The sequence below is a fragment of the Homalodisca vitripennis genome, chromosome 4 (assembly GCF_021130785.1).
Source record: "Homalodisca vitripennis isolate AUS2020 chromosome 4, UT_GWSS_2.1, whole genome shotgun sequence".
Taxonomy (NCBI): Eukaryota; Metazoa; Arthropoda; class Insecta; order Hemiptera; family Cicadellidae; genus Homalodisca; species Homalodisca vitripennis.
The window spans coordinates 185,465,207-185,486,650 of NC_060210.1; the positions used below are offsets into that span (position 1 = coordinate 185,465,207).

The window sequence follows — 21,444 nt, forward strand, 5'->3', positions numbered from 1 at the left end:
CTCCACCTTGGTGAAGAAATCGACGGATTGAACTGTGGGCAAGGACGTAGCAAGCGAGGGGGTCCAAGGGGTCCAGACCTACCCCCCAAATTTTCAATTTTTTCAATTACTTTTTTAGTAAACGATTATTGTTATTTAAATAATTCATTATTACTGACATGTACTGCTTAAAGATCATTCTCAACAAAGAAACGGGTCAAGAACTTTTTAAGGAACAAAATAGGGCCTTATTCTCTGTCCACTACGGGAAAATAGCAGTTATCTGGACCCCCCAACATTTCTTTCCTGGTTACATTCTCAACCGTAGGAGAGAAGCAGTATCTGTAGGAAACTTACATAGTCTCTCAACGTTGCACGACTTGTTAGGTTGCAGGAATCGTCTTCAAAGAATAGAACCTCTGATGTAGCTTTCGGTGATGACTCATAACTTATTGATTATTCTCACTTTAAAAACAGTGACAGTGAAATTAATTAGGCTACTCATTTAATGATAACTTATTTCAAGAATAGTTTAACAAACAATGAATTAATTGGAAATCCAACTATAGTATACCTCTTTATAACCTTTATAGGTATATGCTACTATCTTATATTTTGAGATTTAAAAAACTATATAAAATATATTTCACTAACTCCCGCTGGTTATAATGTGTTTCTACTAGAGCAAAAATTATAGACTGTCGGAGTTATATGTAGCATTATTTACGCTGCTTCTCCGTCATTTTTTAAAATAGTTCTGAGTTTCGGTTGAAATTATGATTACAAAACTAGAAAAGTACTAAATTTCCTCAGTTAACATCAAATGTTTAATACAATAAGTTACAAAGTAATTATATAAACACACACTTAACCCTTGGATCCACTGTTAACAGGAAAAACCACTTGGTTATCACATAGTAAAACTAATTTACTCAACAAAATAAATACACGGTTTTCTTATCCTATAATAATGGAATGTAAAATCAGATGAAAAATAAAACAAAACTTTATTCAAAAATGTACATCAATTAATAGTTAAGAAGTTATAAAAATTGTAGAATTTACAAGTTCATCTTGGCACTGCGCAGGATGGGGAATTTGGTTCCATCACAGGCACCGCGAGCGTCGTCCAAAGACAGGTCGACCAACACGACACCACCGAGCCCCTTGGCCTTAGCGTAGGCTGCCTTGTACGCAGCTGTCTCAGGCTCCTCGTACGACAACCAGAATCCTTCCTCCTCATCCTGTGAACATGACATTGTAATTTCAATATTAATTTTTGTTACAAAGTCATTTACACAAAATCTGTTTTGTGCTACTGAACGAAGGCAAAAAGTTGAGATTGATGAATGCTATTTCTTCTTAAAGGACGATATTACATATTAAATACTGCACCAGTTTAATAATTCTGAACATTAACATATAAATCAAGTCACTTTCAGTAGTAACTTATCAGTATAAATCAAGTATTTTTAAGTAACTATCAGTTTTCTGTCATATCAGGAGTACGGCTCACAAGGAGTCAGAAGAAAATCATAAATTAAAGCGTAGGTCAAGTAGTATATCAAATTAAAGGGCTTTAATAGGAGAATACAATGCCACAAATCCGACCTCAAGAAGTTCACCCTTAAAAAAAGTTGAGCTGGTTTACAGCTACAATGTAGATCCTGTTGTAGACGGCTTAATATTCTTTTCGTGGCTGAAGTTGGTTAAGTTAAATAATTTGTTAGGGTAATCAATGACATAAACAATGGAGGATGATCAATAAAGTGTTCAACAAAAATATTAAACGTAAAAATAGTTTAAGATAGAAGCAAATAGACACTCAACACAGGGTCTGAAAAATGATTCTATGTACTATGGAATCTAAAAGGTGTTCGTAATTATAAGAATAAATTTTTGTAAACCATCACTTCTACTATGGAGTGGACTAATGTAATCTACCTTCTAATTGATGTTTATTCTTATACCATCAAATTCAGTAATATTCCAATTCAACTAAACTGCAAGTAAAACTTTTAAACCTTTGTCAAACCTCTAAGAAGCATATTCTGCAGATTAAAATGGGACTTTTTCTTTTTATAAATACGGGTCTGCAATAACCATTCTGATTGCTACAACACACAGTTCTTGAAGATATCAAACAATTTGTGTGTTTATTGCTCTCTCTCAGCATAATGGTGGACATTTAGGACAGACCCATGCCTTAACAATGGGATGCTGGGTTTTAAAAAAGTCATTACTAATCTAAAAACTCAATCCTCCTCCAAAATCTTTCAATTTTTTACTTATAGTCTTGCAAACTCAAAACCATAGTACCAAATTTTATGTTTTAACTCAAATTTCTCAAGTATTTCTGCATTATTCATAGGTTTGTTCATTAAAATCCCTCAGAAGAAATATTTCATGTACCTTTACAGTCTTCTGTAGACTGTGAGGAACTTCTAGATAGTGTCAGGAAGCATGAGACATTGGCACTTAAGTTATTAATCTATATATATAAAAATGAATGTTTGTATGTTTGTCCTTTATGGAATCGTGAACTATTGGACCGATCATGATGAAAATTTGTACGTATATGTATTTTTCCACGGAGAAGGTTTATAAGCTATGCCCATCCCTTTCCCGATTCAGGATTCCGCCCCACTGGTTACAGAAATACCCATAAGAAATGCATTGCAGCAAACATATGTTAACGTCTTTTCAAATTTTTAATCAGCTGTTCTTTGTAAACATATATTACACTTATAGTTTTAAAGCATAGAGTAAGCTTAAGAGAAACGACAAATTTTGTTTAAACTGTTTTTGCAATCACTGTTAAACATAGACTTTACTATCCAGATAATACAATTCAAATTTGACGTAAAAATTCACCTTTAACTGCAATATTTATTTAATATAAACCATGCTCATGCTTGATCAGAAGAGTAATGCAGATATCATAATTACTATCTTACGTTGGCTACAAATATAAAGAATGTTATAAAATCAACCTTAGTTGTTTTTTTTGACAGAAGTATGGTTCTCAAAACTCCGTGTGTACATATTCTCTCGATCGAGACAACAAAGCAAGCTCAATCGTGGCATCGGAGATATAACTAATTTAATCTAAAATTTATTATAGTAAAAAAAAAAATTTACTAAGTAATATAAGGACTTCGGTTCTTAAGATTTGCGTGCGAAGCCGTGGGTAACAGCTAGATAGAGGCAGGAATATGGTACATACCTTCATAATACGCCCAAGAGGCTCACGATGGAACGACTATCAATTATCTCAGCAATGTTTAGAATGTGATAGAAAAAGAATAAGTGAATATAGTGTACTGTTTTCAACGGGAAATTGCGTGCGAAGCCGCGGGCAACTTTTGCAAAAAATTATTGAAATGCGCAGCAAAGCGCGCCAGGCTCGCTAGTTAGCAAATAAATAAAACTTTTTTGAATTTATTATATGAAATTGGTGGTAAAGATGGCTCAAGATTCGGATTGTTTAGGTTTCACATTGTACCCACAATCATTCTCACTGCACTGAGTATGACTGCTTCATGATTGTTGATAGTACACTTAGTGAATGTGCCATGAAGGTCATTGGCTACAAGGTCGTACCCAGTGAGGGGGTCCAAGGGGTCCAGACCCTCCCTAAATATTCAATTTGTTCAATTACTTTTTAGCAAACGATTATTATTATTTTAAGAGTAATTCAGTATTACTGACATGTACTGCTGAAAGATCGTTCTCAACAAGAAAAACAGGTCAAGAACTTTTTAAGAAACAAAATGGTGCCTTACTCTCTGTCCACTACGAGAAAATATCAGTTGTCTGGACCCCTTTCCAAATTTTTTTCCTGGCTACGTTCTTGATTTGCTAATTAGTTTGGTCATAGCAAAAACAACCTTTGTACGCTAACATTAGTACTTTGTGGCTCTTGAAAGCATTTGCTAGGAAAAGCACTTATTCAAGAAATCCCTTGCTTTATCTTGTGTGTTTAAAGCAAGAGAAAGTCTTATTTTGGTGCATAAAATATACTTCCAAGGGGTTTAACAAGAGTTGAAACACCCTGTAACTTTGGAAAATATTGTTTTAAGATTATTTCCAGAAATAAAATAGTTTCACTTAGCTAACATACCTTGTCCTTCTGGGGCAGGCGGTAGGCGTATGTACCAAGACGCTTTGTGGGATCGGTAACTCTGCGCAGGAGGGTGGAGGGGGCTCGGGCGTTGGTGGGGCTCACAACGCGAGTGCAAGTCTCATAGTATGCGAGGGTACCCTTAATCTTGGAGTATGTGCCTTCATCTCCGGCTCCGTCAGCTAGCAGTGGGGGCACTCCTGAGATTGGGCTCTCAGTAGTCAACTCCCAAGAGCGTCCAAACGTCGGGATACCCAAGTTCAGCTTGGATGCTGCAAGATTACAAGTTTTTTAAATTATTTTTTTTATTTTATATACACTTAACGGAAGGAGTTACTATAATATGTTTATCAATAGAGATCAAGATAACATAGGCCTCATTTAAAAAACCTATGACCAAGAAACACATATTAATTAAGGGATACTATTCTGAAAAGGGAATATGGAGATCATTCTTCGCCTCAAAATCTTCGCTCATGGTTTGAGCTCTACTTAGGGATTATGAATATATATCAACTGACTACATCTTTCAAGTGAGCTGACAACAATGCTTCTCCACAGTCAGATCATCCATTTTAGTTAGCAGCTGTTGAATCTATTTAGGAAAATGATTCTGAGTATTCGGGATTTACAAATACAATGAGTTTTAAAAGCAAATTGAAATTCAAGCGAAGTAACTTCTGGAAATGTATTGTAATAAACGTTAAGTGAGTAAAGCAGTGTTGTAAACCTATGTAAACACCAAACTGGAATCTTATCAATTAATGCTATCAGTCTCTTATCAAAAGTCTGAAGCTTAGCCTGCAGGAAGGTGATATTCTAATGGTTGAATTCATGTATGTTTGATAATTACTCCCTATATGCTTTCCTCACTGAACAGATATAATATATGAAGAAAGAGATTCCTTTGTAGAAGACAGCAGGAATCCCACCAATTCCAAAATATGGTCTCCCAAACTTTCTTTAAATTTATATAGCCCCCCCCCCTTATATAGGCCCATGATATATGTCTTAAACTTACAGAAGACTTTAGACAAACTTCCTCATCATATTTGTGTGAGGAAGATTTGTGGAATTGCAATTGTCTCTTGAACTTATTCCTTGGATGAAACAAATTTCTTGGAAAGAAGGATCAACATGTGGTTTGCCTAGATGATTCTGAAGATTATAATGCTAATATACCTTGAAGCTTGAATTTCAAGCCTTGTGTTTTTTATTAAAGATATGATATTTACTTTGAAATACGACATCCTGCTTTATGTTTATGATATTAAGGCTATATAAATATTGATCAAGATGACATGTCTAAATTATTTGTAACCTTCAAAGAATCTTGATTTTGTTAAAGATTGGTTGACTTCTAAACTATCAGATATTAATTTAGATAAAATATCAATTTGTACTTAATAATCTGGGCAATAATTTATATACACCTATTTTGCTAAGAAAATTAATGAATGATATTGAAATATCCATATTGATAAATCCTACTGTTTTAACTCACATTTACGGAATTACTATTCAGAGAAATATTAAATATGCACAATAAGAGCTTGTTTTGTAAAAGAAGGCAACTGACTACATGCAGAATTTTCTAATTAATTACTAGTCCAGAACTACAAATAATGAACAGTATTTCACAGCTTTGAATGTCAAGAAACATATGATAGTTTTAAACTCAGATAAAATATTTTCTGTTAAAACCAGTAATAGATGTTTATTAAAACAAGGGCCAGGTTAGATAAATTCAAATTAATCAGTTACACCTTTGTGAAAATAAAATTATCTAATAAAATTCTGCAGGAAACATACTGAGGAGTTTAAAATATAAAATAGTTTAAAATCAATATATTTTACTCTGTTAATGACTATTTGGTCTTTGCTATTAATACAAATTTATGCTCTGTTTAGATAGTTATTAAACATTATTCCAGTTCATCAGATTTTTCAAATTGTGCAATTTTTTATTTTATAATTGATCTTTTTATTCGAATTATATTGAGTAAAAAAAATCTTAAATCTATTGGTAAAAACTGATCACACAACTTCAACAACCCAACATTTTCAGTTCCGTACAAACTTACGATCGCATCCATTAGAAATCCACCACGTGACATGGGCGTCAGCATTTTGCTGGGGATTGCGGTCATACATGTAGTACAGTGGGGCAGAGTAGTCGGCCTGAACCTTGCTGCGTTTGGGAGTGCGGAAGTCAAAAGTCCAAAGGTTTACAAAGTCCACTTGGGGTGCCAGGTTACGGACATCATAGTAAGCTGCAAGTAGTAACATTGTTTGTTATTGTCAAAATTTAACTAGGACTTAACTATAATAGAAACTTATTCCTCTGTTTAATTAAATTGTAACCTTGCGGTGTTTCAGAAGTATCTTTATAGATTCTGCACATTAGTGTAGAAGATAACTGTGGTAACTGTGTACAACACCTTTAACTAAAGCTAACTCAGAGAGTGTGTTGTTACCCTCTGAGTGCGATCAGTCAGGTAACTTCGAAAGGAGGTTTTCACTTGAATTAACATTTAATTTAATATATTGTGATCTAATATTCTATTGAAGCTTTGGTGATGATGGCGATGCATTTTAATGATGTTATGATGACTAATAAAGATTCTTGATTCTTGATATCATGCACATAGTTCAAAAAATTGAATTTTGGTTTAGAATGAAAATATTTGATTAAAAGAGTATCCTATGCACAAATATGCACCTGTATATTTTTGAACAAATAAGCACTGTCCATGGTCAAACAATGGTGGAGCAATTTTGAGTAAATTTAGTTGGTAGATACAGTTAATAAATTAATAGCACCATTTTTATTCTTTCTTAAAACTAGATTTGGGAAAAAATATAAACTCTATGTGTGATGAAAGACTTATTTTGAATAAGTCCAATAACTAGAATTTTTCAAAATGAATTGTTTTCATAGTTATTCAAAATGGATTTATTATAACAATAAACCAATAAAATAAAGATATTTAAGAACCTGACGCAACATGGCAAAGTAACTTCATCATATGCGTTGGTAACTTTTTGATTAATTTCACATTGTTTACAGACTTGTTTATTCTGTTATTTTCTATGCAATCATGGCTACTCATAAACCAATTTTAAAATGTGAGAACTTTATTTTTATCTCTAATTGTGATGTTCTGATCTAAAAATACCAAGTTTCGAGTTTTTGGGATCTTTTTATCAAGAGTTACTGCACAGATGGACAGATAGACGACACAATTTTAAGGAGAACCTGTAGAATTCTTAATAAAATACCAATACATACAGAAAGATATGCTAAATATTTTTATGTCAACCAAATTAATTTTGAAATCAGTATGAAAAATAGATCCAAAAAGAATATAATCAATTATTATTAAAAAATTCAGAGAACATATACATTTTTAAATTCAAGTAGGATTAGGATTTTAGCAAAATAGATTATTTCTCTAAATTCAGTTATTTACAGCTTTAATAATTTAATTGAAAATGCATAACTTATGGACTATTAAATGCTTTTATGATAAGTATATTACATTCAGATTTACATTTTATATTGTGTGTTAATGTAATTTGTTTCTATTGGATTAATAAAATAACTTGTTTATTTATACTTTTCAGAATATCATGGTACTATGGAAAATATGAGTACATTGGAAGTATCAAGTATTAAAAAGGTAAAATGTGTATTTCACAATAATTGATGACTCTCTTTATAATATTCAGTAATCTATTTGAAGTTTCTACGTGTTCTGACGACTGTCGTAAAAGTTGAGGTGTGACAGTGCAAAACATTGGTACTAAAATTGTTTGGTGTTTCTCTGAACGATTGAATAATGTTTGGTTTGTTAACTGCTTAGCTAAAGGCTGAACAAACAAGAGTAGGTGTGAAGTTATGACAAACACTACCTTCTTCATGGTTATATGTAAAAACAGAAATTTACATGAGAACTGACATTGGAAGATACTGAAAAAGCTAATATGTGGAGTCAAACCAGAGTAATTTAAAGTTTTAATTAGTTTTACGCATACGTCTTATTTTTAAATATAAAAAGATTTATGGAAATTGTGTATGATTGCATTTCTAACAATAAAATGTAAAGAAAAGATAATTAGCATTTTCCAAGCAACTGAAGCATCATAAATGGTGTTCAATTGAGTTTCTAACAATGAAATACGGTACAAAGAAAACATAATTAGTATTCTCTTAGCAACAGAACTAAAGCATCATAAATGGTATTTAATTGCACTTCATCAATGAAATACAAAGAAAAGATAACTAGCATTCTCTAATAAATAGAACTAATGCATCATAAATGGTGTTCAATTGCATTTCTAACAATGAAATACGGTACAAAGAAAACATAATTAGTATTCTCTTAGCAATAGAACTAAAGCATCATAAATGGTATTTAATTACACTTTATCGATGAAATACAAAGAAAAGATAACTAGCATTCTTCAAGAAATAGAACTAAAGCAATGATAAATGGTGTTCAATTACATTTCTTACTTGATACTTGATACTTTTGTTTCCGCAGGAAGTTGGCCCATCTTAGGGCTTCTGCAGGTCCAAAACTGCCCTGCATAGGAGGGACAGTGTTTAGGGTAGGGTGGGGTGTTCCAGCCCTTTACAATGATCAAAAAATTTTTCCATGCTATAGAAGGATTGATCTATTAGGAAATTTTTTAGCTCACTCTTGAATTTTTTGTTACAATTGATTGTTCTTATTATTAGTGGTAAAACTTGATAAATTTTTAGTCCAGAGAAATTTGGTTTTTTTCAAAAAGAGTAAGCCTATGTTGCATTGAGAAATTGTTCTTAAATCTAGTATTGTAATTATGACTATTGTTTATAAATTCTAAGTTTTGAGATTTTATGTACCAGGCACATTCATAAATATATAGACATGGAACTGTTAATATTTTTAGGTTTCTGAAGTGATCACTACAATGTGAGTGGGGAGGCAGGCCCAACATGGCTCTGATGGCCTTTTTTTGCCAAGTAAAAATTCATTTGAGATTTGAGGCTGAGCCCCCCCACAGGATGATTGAGTAAGAGATGTGAGACTCGAACAAACAGTGGTATACAGATTTTTCCAATTGGTTGTTTTTGAGTTTTGCAAGGTTTCGAAGGACAAAAACGCCTTTGGCTAATTTGCTTTCAATTTTGACCAACTGTTCATTCCAGTCTAACCCATCATCCAATATCACCCCCAGCAGTTCTGCTGATTTTGTGACATCCATCTCCCTGTCACCTATGCACAAGCTAGGAGTCCAGGAATTTTTTGAATTTTTCTTTTGTTTTGTTTGGATGCAGATGCATTTTGTTTTTTCTTGATTGAGTTTGAGGTGGTTTGTTTTCAAAAAATTGGGCTAGATTGTTTGCTTTGATGAAGGATTCTAATTCCAGGACTCCACAATCTCTGTGCCTGGTAACTAGGGTAGTGTCATCAGCGAACATGTAAAGATTTTCCACTGGAATCTTACTGGTTATGTTGTTTACATAAACCAGGAAAAGCAAAGGGCCCAGGATTGAACCTTGTGGCACGCCATTTCGGATCAAACTGGGTCGTGAAAGTGTGGGGTTTAATTTTGAATTTGGTTGTGCTGAGAACCTCCACTACCTGATACCTATTGGTCAAGTATGAGGTTAGCCATGCGATGGCAGAATTTTGAACGCCCAGTGCTGATAATTTCTTCAATAAAATGACCACATTGACACAGTCGAAGGCCTTCGATAGGTCAGCAAAACAGCCGAATACCGTCTCACCAGCCTCGACCGCATCAATGCAACCATTTACAAAATCAATTAAGGCCAGTTTGGTTGATTTGGATTTTCTGAATCCATACTGCCTCTCCACCAGGAGTTTATTTTCCTCCAGGTAGAGAGTCAGCTGGTCACAGATTACCCTCTCAATGATTTTGGATACTGCCGGAAGGAGCGATATTGGACGATAGTTGCAGACATCGGACTCATCACCCTTCTTTTTGAAAAGAGGCCTCACCTTGGCCACCTTGCAGGCATCCGGGAAGGTGCAGCTGTTTATGGAGGCATTCACCAACTCCACAAGGGGTTTAGTCAGTTCCTTTTGACAGAATTTAATAGCCTTCATACATAGACCATCCACTCCGGCCGATGTTTTCGGTTTGAGTTTTGAAAAAAGTTTTTTTAGTATTCTATCATCTATGGGCCTGAAAGATTCTAGTTTTGTGTTAGGGTCTATGTTTGGACCGTCATTGTCATCAGAGCAATAGTTTAAATTTTCATTTATTTGGTCTGCAATGTTTATGAAGTAATTGTTAAAAAATTCTCCGATCTGCTTTGGGTGATTTATTTTTTTGTTTCCATTAATTATTTCAATATTTGTTATCTTATCTTTTCTAACAATGAAATACAAAGAAAACATAATTATGTAGCATTCTACAAGCAACAGAACTAAAGTTTCATAAATGGTGTTCAATTGCATTTCTATAAATTAAATACAAAGAAAACATAATTAGCATTCTCTTAGCAACAGAACTAAATCATAATTAAAGCATCGTAAGTGTAGATTTTTAAGCCAAGAATGGTCTTCAATTCCTAATAATAACAATATAATTCCAAAAAAATCAATATTTCTATTCTCCAAGCATGAAAGCATAATTTCGATGTAAGAAATTATGTTCAAGTGTATTCCTAACAGTAGAACACAGAGAGGATAATTATAACTCTCCGATCATTAGCATAATAAGGGTGAAAACATAATTTATTATACCTGTAGCATTGACATGGGGCAATACTCCTAGAGAAAGAAGCTTGCTATCAGTTCGCATCGCTGCCTTCAGCTCTCGGACGAGGCTTACAAACTGATCTCGGTGTTCTGCCCATTTGTCATCCACACCAACGCCAACCGCCTTCTTGAGTCCGTGCCATGCTGAGCCTGCAAATGTAAATAATGGTTACCTTTCCTTAAATGGTCAAACGAAAACTGGAACATCAATTCCATTACCTATTAAAAGAGGAGTGCCTCAAGGCTCTGTAATGGGCCCAGTACTGTTTGCTTTATTTTTGATCAGATCTGCCTCATCATACTGATCACTACAGTTATTCTGTTGTTTTTGTTGATGACTTCTTTCACCCAGCAAAGATCAATAGAGCAACTTGGAATTAACACATTTATTTAGACAATAGACAATAGACAAACATCTTTATTCGTAATTTCATTAAGAAATACAATGGCGTCACAGTAGTAAAAAAGAATTTCTTGCTTTACAAACTTTCAGATTTTGTTCAGGTAGTGTTGCGTCCCAGTTGATCTAAAAATTCCTTGATTGAGTACACTGGTCGTTCCACTAGAAAGTCCCAGAGTGTTTTCTTTAGTTTGTTCACTGGCGTAGTCTTCAGGTAAAATGGAAGGGAGTTTATAATTTTGCGACCAATATATGAGGGTTTCTTGCTGTATTGGGTTGTGTGATGGGCAGGAAGACTGTAGTCGTTTGCTCTTCTAGTATAATAGGAGAGAAAATCCTCATTCCTAGGAAGGTCTAGTTCCTTTGCATACATGACTACGGCATGGATGTAGAGTGCTGGAACAGTTAGAAGCTTTAGGGATTTAAAAGCTTCCCTGCAGCTATCATTGTAATTTAGTCCTGCAAGTGCCCTGACAGCCTTTTTCTGGAGAACTAGGATTTTGTTAAGATTTCCTTCAGATGTTCCTCCCCATGAGATCAATCCATACCTTATATGTGACTCAATCACAGCATAATATGTTGTTTTTGCTGTTTCTAGACCTCCTACCCACATCATTCTCTTCACCACATAAATTCCAGACGAAAGCTTTTTAGATAAGTTGTGTATGTGATCGTTCCAAGAAAGTTCCGCATCAATTGTGAGACCTAGAAGTTTATAGTTTTTTTCCACTGTAATTTCTGGAATTTCTGGGAGTTGCTCCTGTTTTCTGCTAAAATTTATCTGTGTTGTTTTTAAGGGGTTGATGGCCAAATCATTTTGAAGACAGTATTGAAGTGCTTTATCTGTTGATGATAGGATATCTGAGTGTAATCCTTGTGGAGTGTTATGTGTAAACAGAAGAGTTGTATCATCTGCATACATTTTCCTTACTGATGAAGCTGGAAAAGTCATTTGTAAAGAGAATGAATAAGAAGGGTCCCAGCACTGAGCCTTGGGGCACTCCTCTGGTGACTGGGAACTGTTTGGATCGATATGTACATCTTTTTCCATTTATGTTTTGTTGAATTTCAACTAATTGACTGCGGCCTTTCAAGTAACTGACCACCCACTCTTTAGCCATTCCCTCTACTCCCAGAGTTGACAGTTTTTTCAGAATAAGGTCATGACCTAGGCAGTCAAAAGCTTTGCTATAATCCAGCAGTACTGCTGAAACGTATCTGCGAGCCTCCAGATGGTCAATAGTGTGCTCAATTAAGGTGGATAGAGCTGTGTTCGTAGACCTGCCTTTGAGAAATCCATGCTGGTTTTTCGCAATTAGATCATATCTTTCCAGGTGGGCCATCATTCTTGAAAGTGTGATCTTCTCTATTATTTTTGAAAAGGTTGAGATTAATGAAATAGGTCGGTAGTTTTCCTGTTTAGTGTATGAGCCTTTTTTGTGTTTTGGGTATATTTTAGCTATCTTTAGAGCAGAAGGAAACTGACCTACATTGAAAGATTTATTTATTATACTGACAAGAGGAGCTGCTAGTTGTTTGGCACAGTGCTTTATAGCTTTCGATGGAATCTCATCCACTCCACTTGAGAACTTGGATTTTAATGAGGCTATTGTTTTTAAAACTTCTTCAGTTGTTGTAGGTGTTAGAATTAATGGCTGGATATTGCTAGGTGGTAGAATCATTGGATGTGTTATTGTTTTATTTTTAAATTGGTTTCTATTTCTTTCTAAAGTTGCATCTGCTATTTCAACAAAGTATTTGTTCAATTGTTCAACGATGTCCGTAGGGCTTTGAACTACGAGGTTTCCGTCTATCTCTAGTTGCAGATTTTGTTCCTCCCTCTGTTTACATTGTTTTTCTGTATTAATTACTTCCCAGATAGCCTTAGACTTATTATCAGCACTTGTAATGTACTCTGCTACAGTGTTTCGCTTTAGATTTCTTAGCTTCAGATCATAGTTTTTTCTTTCTGTCTACCATTGATTTTTTGTCGTTTTCACTTCCAGTGATCTGGTATCTGTGTAGAGCGGCGAGAAAATCTTGTTTTAGTGTTTTGGCTTCTTCATCATATTGAATGGTTTTTCTGTCCTTTCCGCTTTGCTCTTACCTTTTTACAGGGGCATGTATGATCCAGTTTTAGTCTTTGTAAGAAAGGCATTGTATGCTTCTTCAGCATCAGGAGCACTATGAACTCTGTCCCAGTTTTCTTTGGAGAGTTCATCTTTTAGGCTGTCTAGGTTTTTTCTGGAAAAAATTCTTTTTTGTGTAGTTTCTTTTATAAAAGGTACATCGTTTTCTATTCTGACAGTGCATGTTTGGCCTGTGTGATCTGCTATTCCAGCTTCAACTACTGTAAATTCAATGAAATCCTCCTGTATATTGGTACAAATACAGTCTATAGATGTTTGTGAGTAGTTGGTGATTCTTGTCGCTGGAAGTGGTAGTCGTCTTGCTCCAAAGGTCTGTAGTTCATTTTCGAGGTATATGTTGTCTGCATTTTCAGTCAGCCTATCTACATTAATGTCACCCATTAAAACAAGGACTTTGCCTTCTGCTTGAAAAGAGGCAAGTATTTCAGATAAAACATCAACAGCCAGTCTGGCCTGTCCTCCTGGAGAGCGGTAAATACCCAGTAAGTAAAGTGTTTTATTTTATAAGGTTCAGTCAGCTTGGCCCAATAATATTGTGAAAATAATGACCTAGTCTTCAATCCCCCCCCCCCCCCACCCCCCCCCCCCCCCACCCCCCCCCCCCCCCACCCCCCCCCCCCCCCACCCCCCCCCCCCCCCACCCCCCCCCCCCCCCACCCCAATTGTAAACCTATATATTACCTAAATCCCAACTTTATTATTCATTGATAAACCAATAATGAAAACTATCCTATTATTATTACTCACTTATCATATTAAATGTAAAAAAAAAATCTAAAAATACAATTTTCTACCCTTTATTCTTAATCTTTGAAACATAGAAATAGTATGTATAATAATTTTAAAAAGGATAACTTTAATAATTATACGATATATACTGCATCTAAAAATACATCAATTTTTGTTTTTCCTAAATTCGGATAATACACCTTCTCTTAATCTAGATGAGGAAAAACAATCATTTTACAAACATTTCATTAACACATTTATGAGCTGCAAAAATTGAACACAATAAGCTACAGTATCAAGTTCAGGACTATACACACGGAGAAAATTTATTCTAGATGAAAATTGTTCTTGGCCAAGTGGTTACCAGTATGTTGATGGAGCACTAATCCGGATCTAGCAAGATAGATCATTTGCTTGTGGTAAAAAACATCATAAATAACTTAACACCATAGTACAGACTACTACCAACTGCTTGGTCCAAGCTCACACTGAACTGTATAGTAGGCAACATGTTTCCACCTACAAGCTGAACTGTACAGTAGGTAGGTACATATTCCACTTACAGACTGAACTGTGACAGTAGGGTACTTGGCTCTACGTACAGGCTGAAGTGATCAGGAAGGTTTAGGTACATTATTCCACTCTACAGGCTGAACTGTTACAGTACATACTTGCTCTACGTACAGGCTGATACTGTTCAGTAAGGTAGGTAGTGAAATATTCCACTTACAGACTGAAACTGTACAGTATGTACTTGCTCTACGTACAGGCTGAATTGATCAGGAGGTAGGTACATATTCCACCTACAGGAAGAAATGTAACAGTACCCATTCTTGCTCTACGTACAGGCTGAACTGTACAGTAGGTAGGTACATATTCCACCTACCAAATGCTGAACTGTACAGTACATACTTGCTCTACGTACAGGCTGAACTGTTCAGTAGGTAGGTACATATTCCACTTACAGACTGACAACTGCTACAGTAGGTTCTTGATCTACGTTACAGGCTGAAAATGATCAGGAGAGTAGGTACATACTTCCACCTACAGGCAGAACTGTACAGTATATACTTGCTCTAAGTAAAGGCTGAACTGTTCAGTAGGTAGGGTTCATATTCCACTTACAGTCTGAACTGTACAGTAGGTTATAGCTTCTACGTACAGGATGAACTGATAAGGAGGTAGGTACATATTCCACCTACAGGCTGTGAACTGTACAGTACATACTTGCTCTACGTTACAGGCTGAAAACCCTGTTCTGTAGGTAGGTACATATTCCATACTTACAGGATGAACTGTTTATTGTAGGCACATGTTCCACACTACAAGCTGAAAATGTACAGTACACTACATTCTCTAAGTACGGCTGTGAACTGTTCAGTAGGTAGGTTACATAATCCACTTTCAGACTAAAATGTTCAGTAGGTACATGTTCTTACCTACTGGCTGAACTGTACATGAGGTACACGTTTTACAACAAAAAGGCTGAACTGTTCACAGTAAAGTAGGTACAATAATTCCACTTTCAGGGGAATTAAACTGTTACTGTAGGTACACGTTCTACCTACAGGCGGAACTGTACAGTGAGGTAAACGTTTATAACAACAGGGTGAAAATGCTACAGTACATACTTTCTCTACGTACAGGCTGAACTGTTCAGTATGGTAGGTACTATATTCCAACTTAACTGAATGAACTGTACAGTACATTCATTTCTCTAAGTACAGGATTAACTGTTCAGTAGGGTAGGTACATTATTCCACTTACAGACTGAACTGTATAGTAGGTACACGTGTATACCTACAGGGGCTGAACTGTACATGAGGTACATGTTCTACCTATAAGCTTGAAACTGTACAGTAAAAAATTTTTATTTTAAATGGAATTATATGCTGATGATATTAAAAGAAAATTAGGGAAAAGGACAGGCAGTGGGGAATCTAATCAGGCTGTTCTCTTACGGGACCAAGAAAGTTTATAAATTGACAACTAAGTACTTGTAAGACAATAAACCAACTTAGCGCTGCTTCCGAGAGTGACAGGCATTATTTAGGATTGGGTAATGGTTAGGGGGTTAAGGGCCGGGCTACCTCCTATCGAGATCCATGAGGAAGAAATTGAGTGGCATCTAATCTCATTAGTCATGTTCCCTGTAAGAAGGGGAGGCACAGCTCTGAAACCAGGCCTCTACCAGTAAAAAAGCAAAGGCAGGGGGTGGCACACCCCTTGTTTTGAAGCTAGCAAAGAAACCTCTGATAGTTCAGGGAACGAAATAAAAAACCCCACCAAAAACCCCATACAGTCAATCTCCCGCAGTAGGACTATAGACCTATCCGGAAATTGCCCCTTGCACCCCATGAAATCTACGACATTTGCAGTTAGTGATGTGCCGCTCCTGGACACTCCATTGGGTTTGCCCAGATTTAAGTGGCACACTGGTTTTGCTGTACCCAGTGGTAGGTTCAACTGGAAGGTATAAACCAGCCAGAAGTGATCCCTGCTGGGTTAGCTGACCATACTGAAATGGTATAAAAATTGAGAATTATCTAGAGTCAACTAGCAAATGGTATAAGAATCTGTTTAAAACCTACATGACAATCACTTGCTTCCCCCTCCCACAGTTTTTTTTTTCAGAGTAATTAATGGATAAGGGTTAAAATGTTAGGATACCAATTACTACAATTTTGTATAGGTCAATACATGATTGATCAGTGCTTCAATGATGCACATGATTAAATGATCTTACTCCATAGAAGATGTTCTAATATATAAAACTTTTTTATAAAGACAACTGAAAACATATTTTGTTATATTTAAGATCACATTTAGTGTTTTAATTATAAGCTAGTATGTGAACATTATTGGCTAAGCATTAGCCAAATCCATCACTCGAGACAGTAGAAAATTTTCATTTCCGTATGTCTTGTCTGTCTGTTCGCACATATCTTAAAATCAATCTGACCTATAGATTTTTCTTGCAGCTTTATTTCTATATAGGAAACATAGAGTTCAACGATGGTGCATGTCACTCTTTGTTTTGGTTTTGTACTCTCAAGTTAAGATCCAGTAATAGTAAAATGGTCGTGAGTTTTACTTCATAATAACAATAATAGACTTCAAACTCTTTTACATCCTTGCTTTTGGTTGTCGAAAATAATGGGAAATGTCCTATTTTAAGCATACACATCCAAACGGTTTTTTAAGTTTTCATTGCACAATAACAATGAAATACAAAACATTTTGAATTTTTTCAACCGATACAAAAAATATAACTTTGAATTGTATTAATTGTATCTTTAAAATGAGACATTTTCCATCAGTCTGCAACTAAAACTTACGGTATACAATTAAGATGGTTGCCAATACAGTTCTCAAACTTGACAGACGTCAGGTTATAATATTTTGTAACCTCCATATTGCAATGCTGATCAGTTGATCATTGACAACATAACGATCAGCTGATCAAAGCACTGACTCTGTAAATTATGGACTCATTGTCACGCTATGAAATGAAATGAAATATGCCTTTATTAAAAGAGAAGGACTTTGAACAATAACGTCCACTCTACCACTGTGTGATTCTAACGAAGGTCATTTAATCCATAACTCCATATATATAGGCTACATTTTATATACATACAATTAAATGAATGGTGTTGTTAAAAATAATAAACATATTAATAGAGCGATGACGACGATTTCACATGTCGAGTTAGACAACATATTATTGGATACTGATAAATTTAAAATATTTTTGTACTTTGATTTATCAAATTTCTTTATATAATTCAAACATTTCTAACAATAATGAAATTTAAAAAGGGGAAAAATGTTACAAATGGTGACGCAACGTTTTAGAAACGGATTGAATTAGCTGCAATAAATAAACTAAATGCCTGCGACAATACATCACATTTTATTTTAATTCGTATAGCTGTCTATATTTATTTTTTAATAAAGATTTTAGTTAAATATTTGAGTTATCTCGTTGTTAATATTTACATAGACATTTCTAATGTGGAGGACCTAAAAAACTGTACAAAAAACCTTAGAGCATATTAATTTTAGCTGTTTAACAACTAGAAACTGCTTTAAAATTTACCTAAAAAATGTCGTTAGTAAAAAAAAAAAAAAAAACAGCCTTCATTGTATTAACTATATGTCGAACAAGTGGAAATACTTCATTTAAGTTCAATCCTATAAAGAGTTACGCAAATTTAAATGACTATATTGCAAATTGTTTATGAGGCGCGCATAACTGTGAAGTAAAAGAACATAAACAATGTCCCATGGTATTCAAAATTAACACTCTGCTTATTCTAATGGATTCCACCAATTTCTTAAATTTGTACACTGGTTAAAATCGACCTGTACATTATTCAAATGTTGCAGTGTAACTACAGTAATGTACAGTGTAAAATAGACAGTGCTGTGCTGCAAGCTGTAACTGGACAGTACAGTAGGTCAGATGTTCTATTTATGGTTCAGCAACTATGAGCTGGAAATGATATGCCCATCTCTCAAAACATTTAAACACTTCAAATAATACTTCATTCCTCGCAATAAAAACACAATCATGGCAGATAGTAAATTACTTAATTGCATTAGTATATATTGTTTTGTTTGTGAAATTCGTTTTTGATTTTTCAAACATTGGAGACCGTCATATATTGCTTTTATTGTGGACCAAATTACAGCAATTTGAATGAAAAAGAAACAATGAGGACAGATTTACTGTAGGGAAAAAAAACAGGTTAATTCTCTTACGGAATTTTAATCACGCCATGAATCAAACATGAGCTCAAACAGCTTGATTGCAGCACAAACATATTCAGTAATACAGAGATTAGAGTTATGTGTGACGAAGTACTGTAATAAGCAGTTTGCCACACCACATTCCTTCGTGGCAAATGGTTATTAGCAAAACACCAATGAAATTAACCTACTTTTGAACACGACTTGAAAATACGCTCTGCAGTATTTCTGGCATATTTATTGATAGATGGCGATTCTGACTACATGCATTACATGTTACATTAGGGCGCTATAATGTTTTCAAGCGATTTCTCCACTTAGTAATAAATTGGTCTAGATTTTATTTTTATGCTGCATACTGCACATAGCATAGGTGTTAAGAAAATATATTACCAACCGACACAACGAAGTATCAAAGATCACGTAATGATCAACGTAATGAGGAATTTTAAGTCTTCAAGGCATTTTTTTAACGGATTTACTAAAAACTTTGCTGCCCTTTGCCTCAAAAAATCAAAGTTCTTTTTAGGACCAAAAAGAAACCTATTTACTAAGTCTCAAGTCACTTTCTTTCAATAATTATCACACAGACAGCCCCAACAGGCAACTGATTTTAAGAAGCATCATTTTAAGAAGGTCTGTAATAACTTTTGTTAGCATCATCACTTTTGCTAATCCAATCATCTGAATGCTCAATAGTGCCACATTTGGCAATGGTACATTCTTCTAAAACCCCAAGCTTTTCTATAAAACCTACAAAAAACCAAAGAGTAAAATACTGTTAATAATAATTAGTTACTAGTAATAATTAGTACTAGAAAATAATTAGTAAATACTGTATTAGATTAATATTATCGAAATGACATCAAGTATGCACGGAAGGTTTTGTCGTGTTCTGTATACCTATGAATCACATTATACCTGTCTTTGAGATGTCACAGACTATCTTCATGAATCTGTGTGATAAAGCAACGATCATCCACCTCATCACACTTTTCTTTGATATATCTCACAGACTTGTCTCCATAAAGTTTAGGTAGTAAAGCAGTGATCTTCCACCTCAACACACTTTTCTTTGAAATGTCTCAGAGACTGTCTCCATGAATCTTGAGGTAAAGCAATCATCTTTCACCTCATTGTACCTTTCTTTGAAATATCGGAAGACTGTCTCCATGAATCTAAAGCAATGATCTTCTGCCTCATTAACCTTTCTTTGAAAAGTCACAGATTGTCTCCATGAATCTAGAGCAATGATCTTCCACCTCATTATACCTTTCTTTGGAAATGTCACAGACTGTCTCCATGAATCGATGATAAAGCAATGATCTTCCACCTCATTATGCCTTTCTTTGAAATGTCACAGCTGTCTCCATGAATCTATGATAAAGCACTGATCTTCCACCTCATTACACTTTTCTTTGAAATGTCACAGACTGTCTCCATGAATCTATGATAAAGCAATGATCTTCCACCTCATTACACTTTTCTTTGAAATGTCACAGACTGTTCTCCATGAATCTGCTGGTAACCAATGATCTTCCGCCTCATTTTAAACCTTTCTTCGAAATGTCACAGACTGTCTCCATGGATCTAGTGCTAAAGCACTGATCTTCCATTTCTAAAGGAAAATCAGCTACACAGTGGTCTCAAGCCTCCTTAAGCATTTCAGTCTTCTGGCAAGTTTCCTGTAAAGTAAGTTTTGGTGAGATTTCTTAATAAATAGTGGATTGCTTTGATTTTTGTTTCAATCAATTTTGGATAATCCTATTCCTATCACTCGATATAATAGTTAGCATTCTCTCCTGGTAAGTGGTAAAGATCCAAGTTTCAATAGTTTGAGGGATAAGAATTTATTAGTATTAAATTAGGCCAAAACCATACATACAAATGTGATAAAAAACAATATGATAAAATTGGTATACTAATTTTTGGTTTGTTAGAATGTAAATTTTTTGTTTGGAAGTTATTTTATGTTTACAACAAACTTGTAGCAGCTGTTATGGTTGACTATAGCAAGGCTTTCGACTGCTTGGGACACGACCTCATTCTAACTAAACTGAGTCAACTCTAGGTGTCAGGGGAGGGTCGGGGAACTGGATAGCGAGTTACCTAGAAGGACGCCAACAGCTTGTAGAATTACAAACATCAACAAATGGTAAGAAGACATCCTTCAAATCCACCTTTCAACCCTCAAATAGAGAGTACCACAAGGCTCAGTTTTGGGCCCTTTTCTGTTTGTCCTTTTTACCAATGATTTTCCAAATTCCATAAATTATAACTCTGTAATGTATGCCGATGACACTACTCTCCTTCTAACCACAAATACTGCTGAAGAGCTCCACTCTGACATAATATCATCAACGCAAGAAACACTTCACTACTGTCTCCAAAACGACCTGGTAATAAATCCAAAAAAGACAACCTGCATAAACTTTAGTAGGCGACTGGACGAGGATACCAAAAATTCCTGATCTCTTGGTAGAAAAAGAAGGCAAATTACTGGGAGTTACCATAGACTCTGATCTTTCC

At 34.9% G+C, this 21,444-nt stretch overlaps 1 protein-coding gene across 1 annotated transcript; it reads right to left on the bottom strand.

The window, feature by feature from the left end:
* Positions 1-967: 967 nt before the first annotated feature.
* Positions 968-11,057, bottom strand: LOC124360749 (chitinase-like protein Idgf4). Its single transcript, XM_046814623.1, has 4 exons — positions 10,867-11,057; positions 6,187-6,375; positions 4,103-4,374; positions 968-1,223 (listed from the first exon to the last, which is right to left on the bottom strand). Exons 1-4 carry the CDS (start codon positions 10,922-10,924, stop codon positions 1,041-1,043), a joined length of 702 nt encoding a protein of 233 aa, XP_046670579.1. The 5' UTR covers positions 10,925-11,057; the 3' UTR covers positions 968-1,040.
* Positions 11,058-21,444: the final 10,387 nt, after the last annotated feature.

Excerpts from the sequence above, each read along its gene's own strand:
- LOC124360749 (XM_046814623.1), bottom strand. The coding sequence starts at position 10,924 with ATGCGAACTGATAGCAAGCTTCTTTCTCTAGGAGTATTGCCCCATGTC. Across the intron at positions 6,376-10,866 it reads GCCCCATGTCAATGCTACAG|CTTACTATGATGTCCGTAAC; the intron begins GTATAATAAATT and ends TACTACTTGCAG. Across the intron at positions 4,375-6,186 it reads GATTTCTAATGGATGCGATC|CATCCAAGCTGAACTTGGGT; the intron begins GTAAGTTTGTAC and ends GTAATCTTGCAG.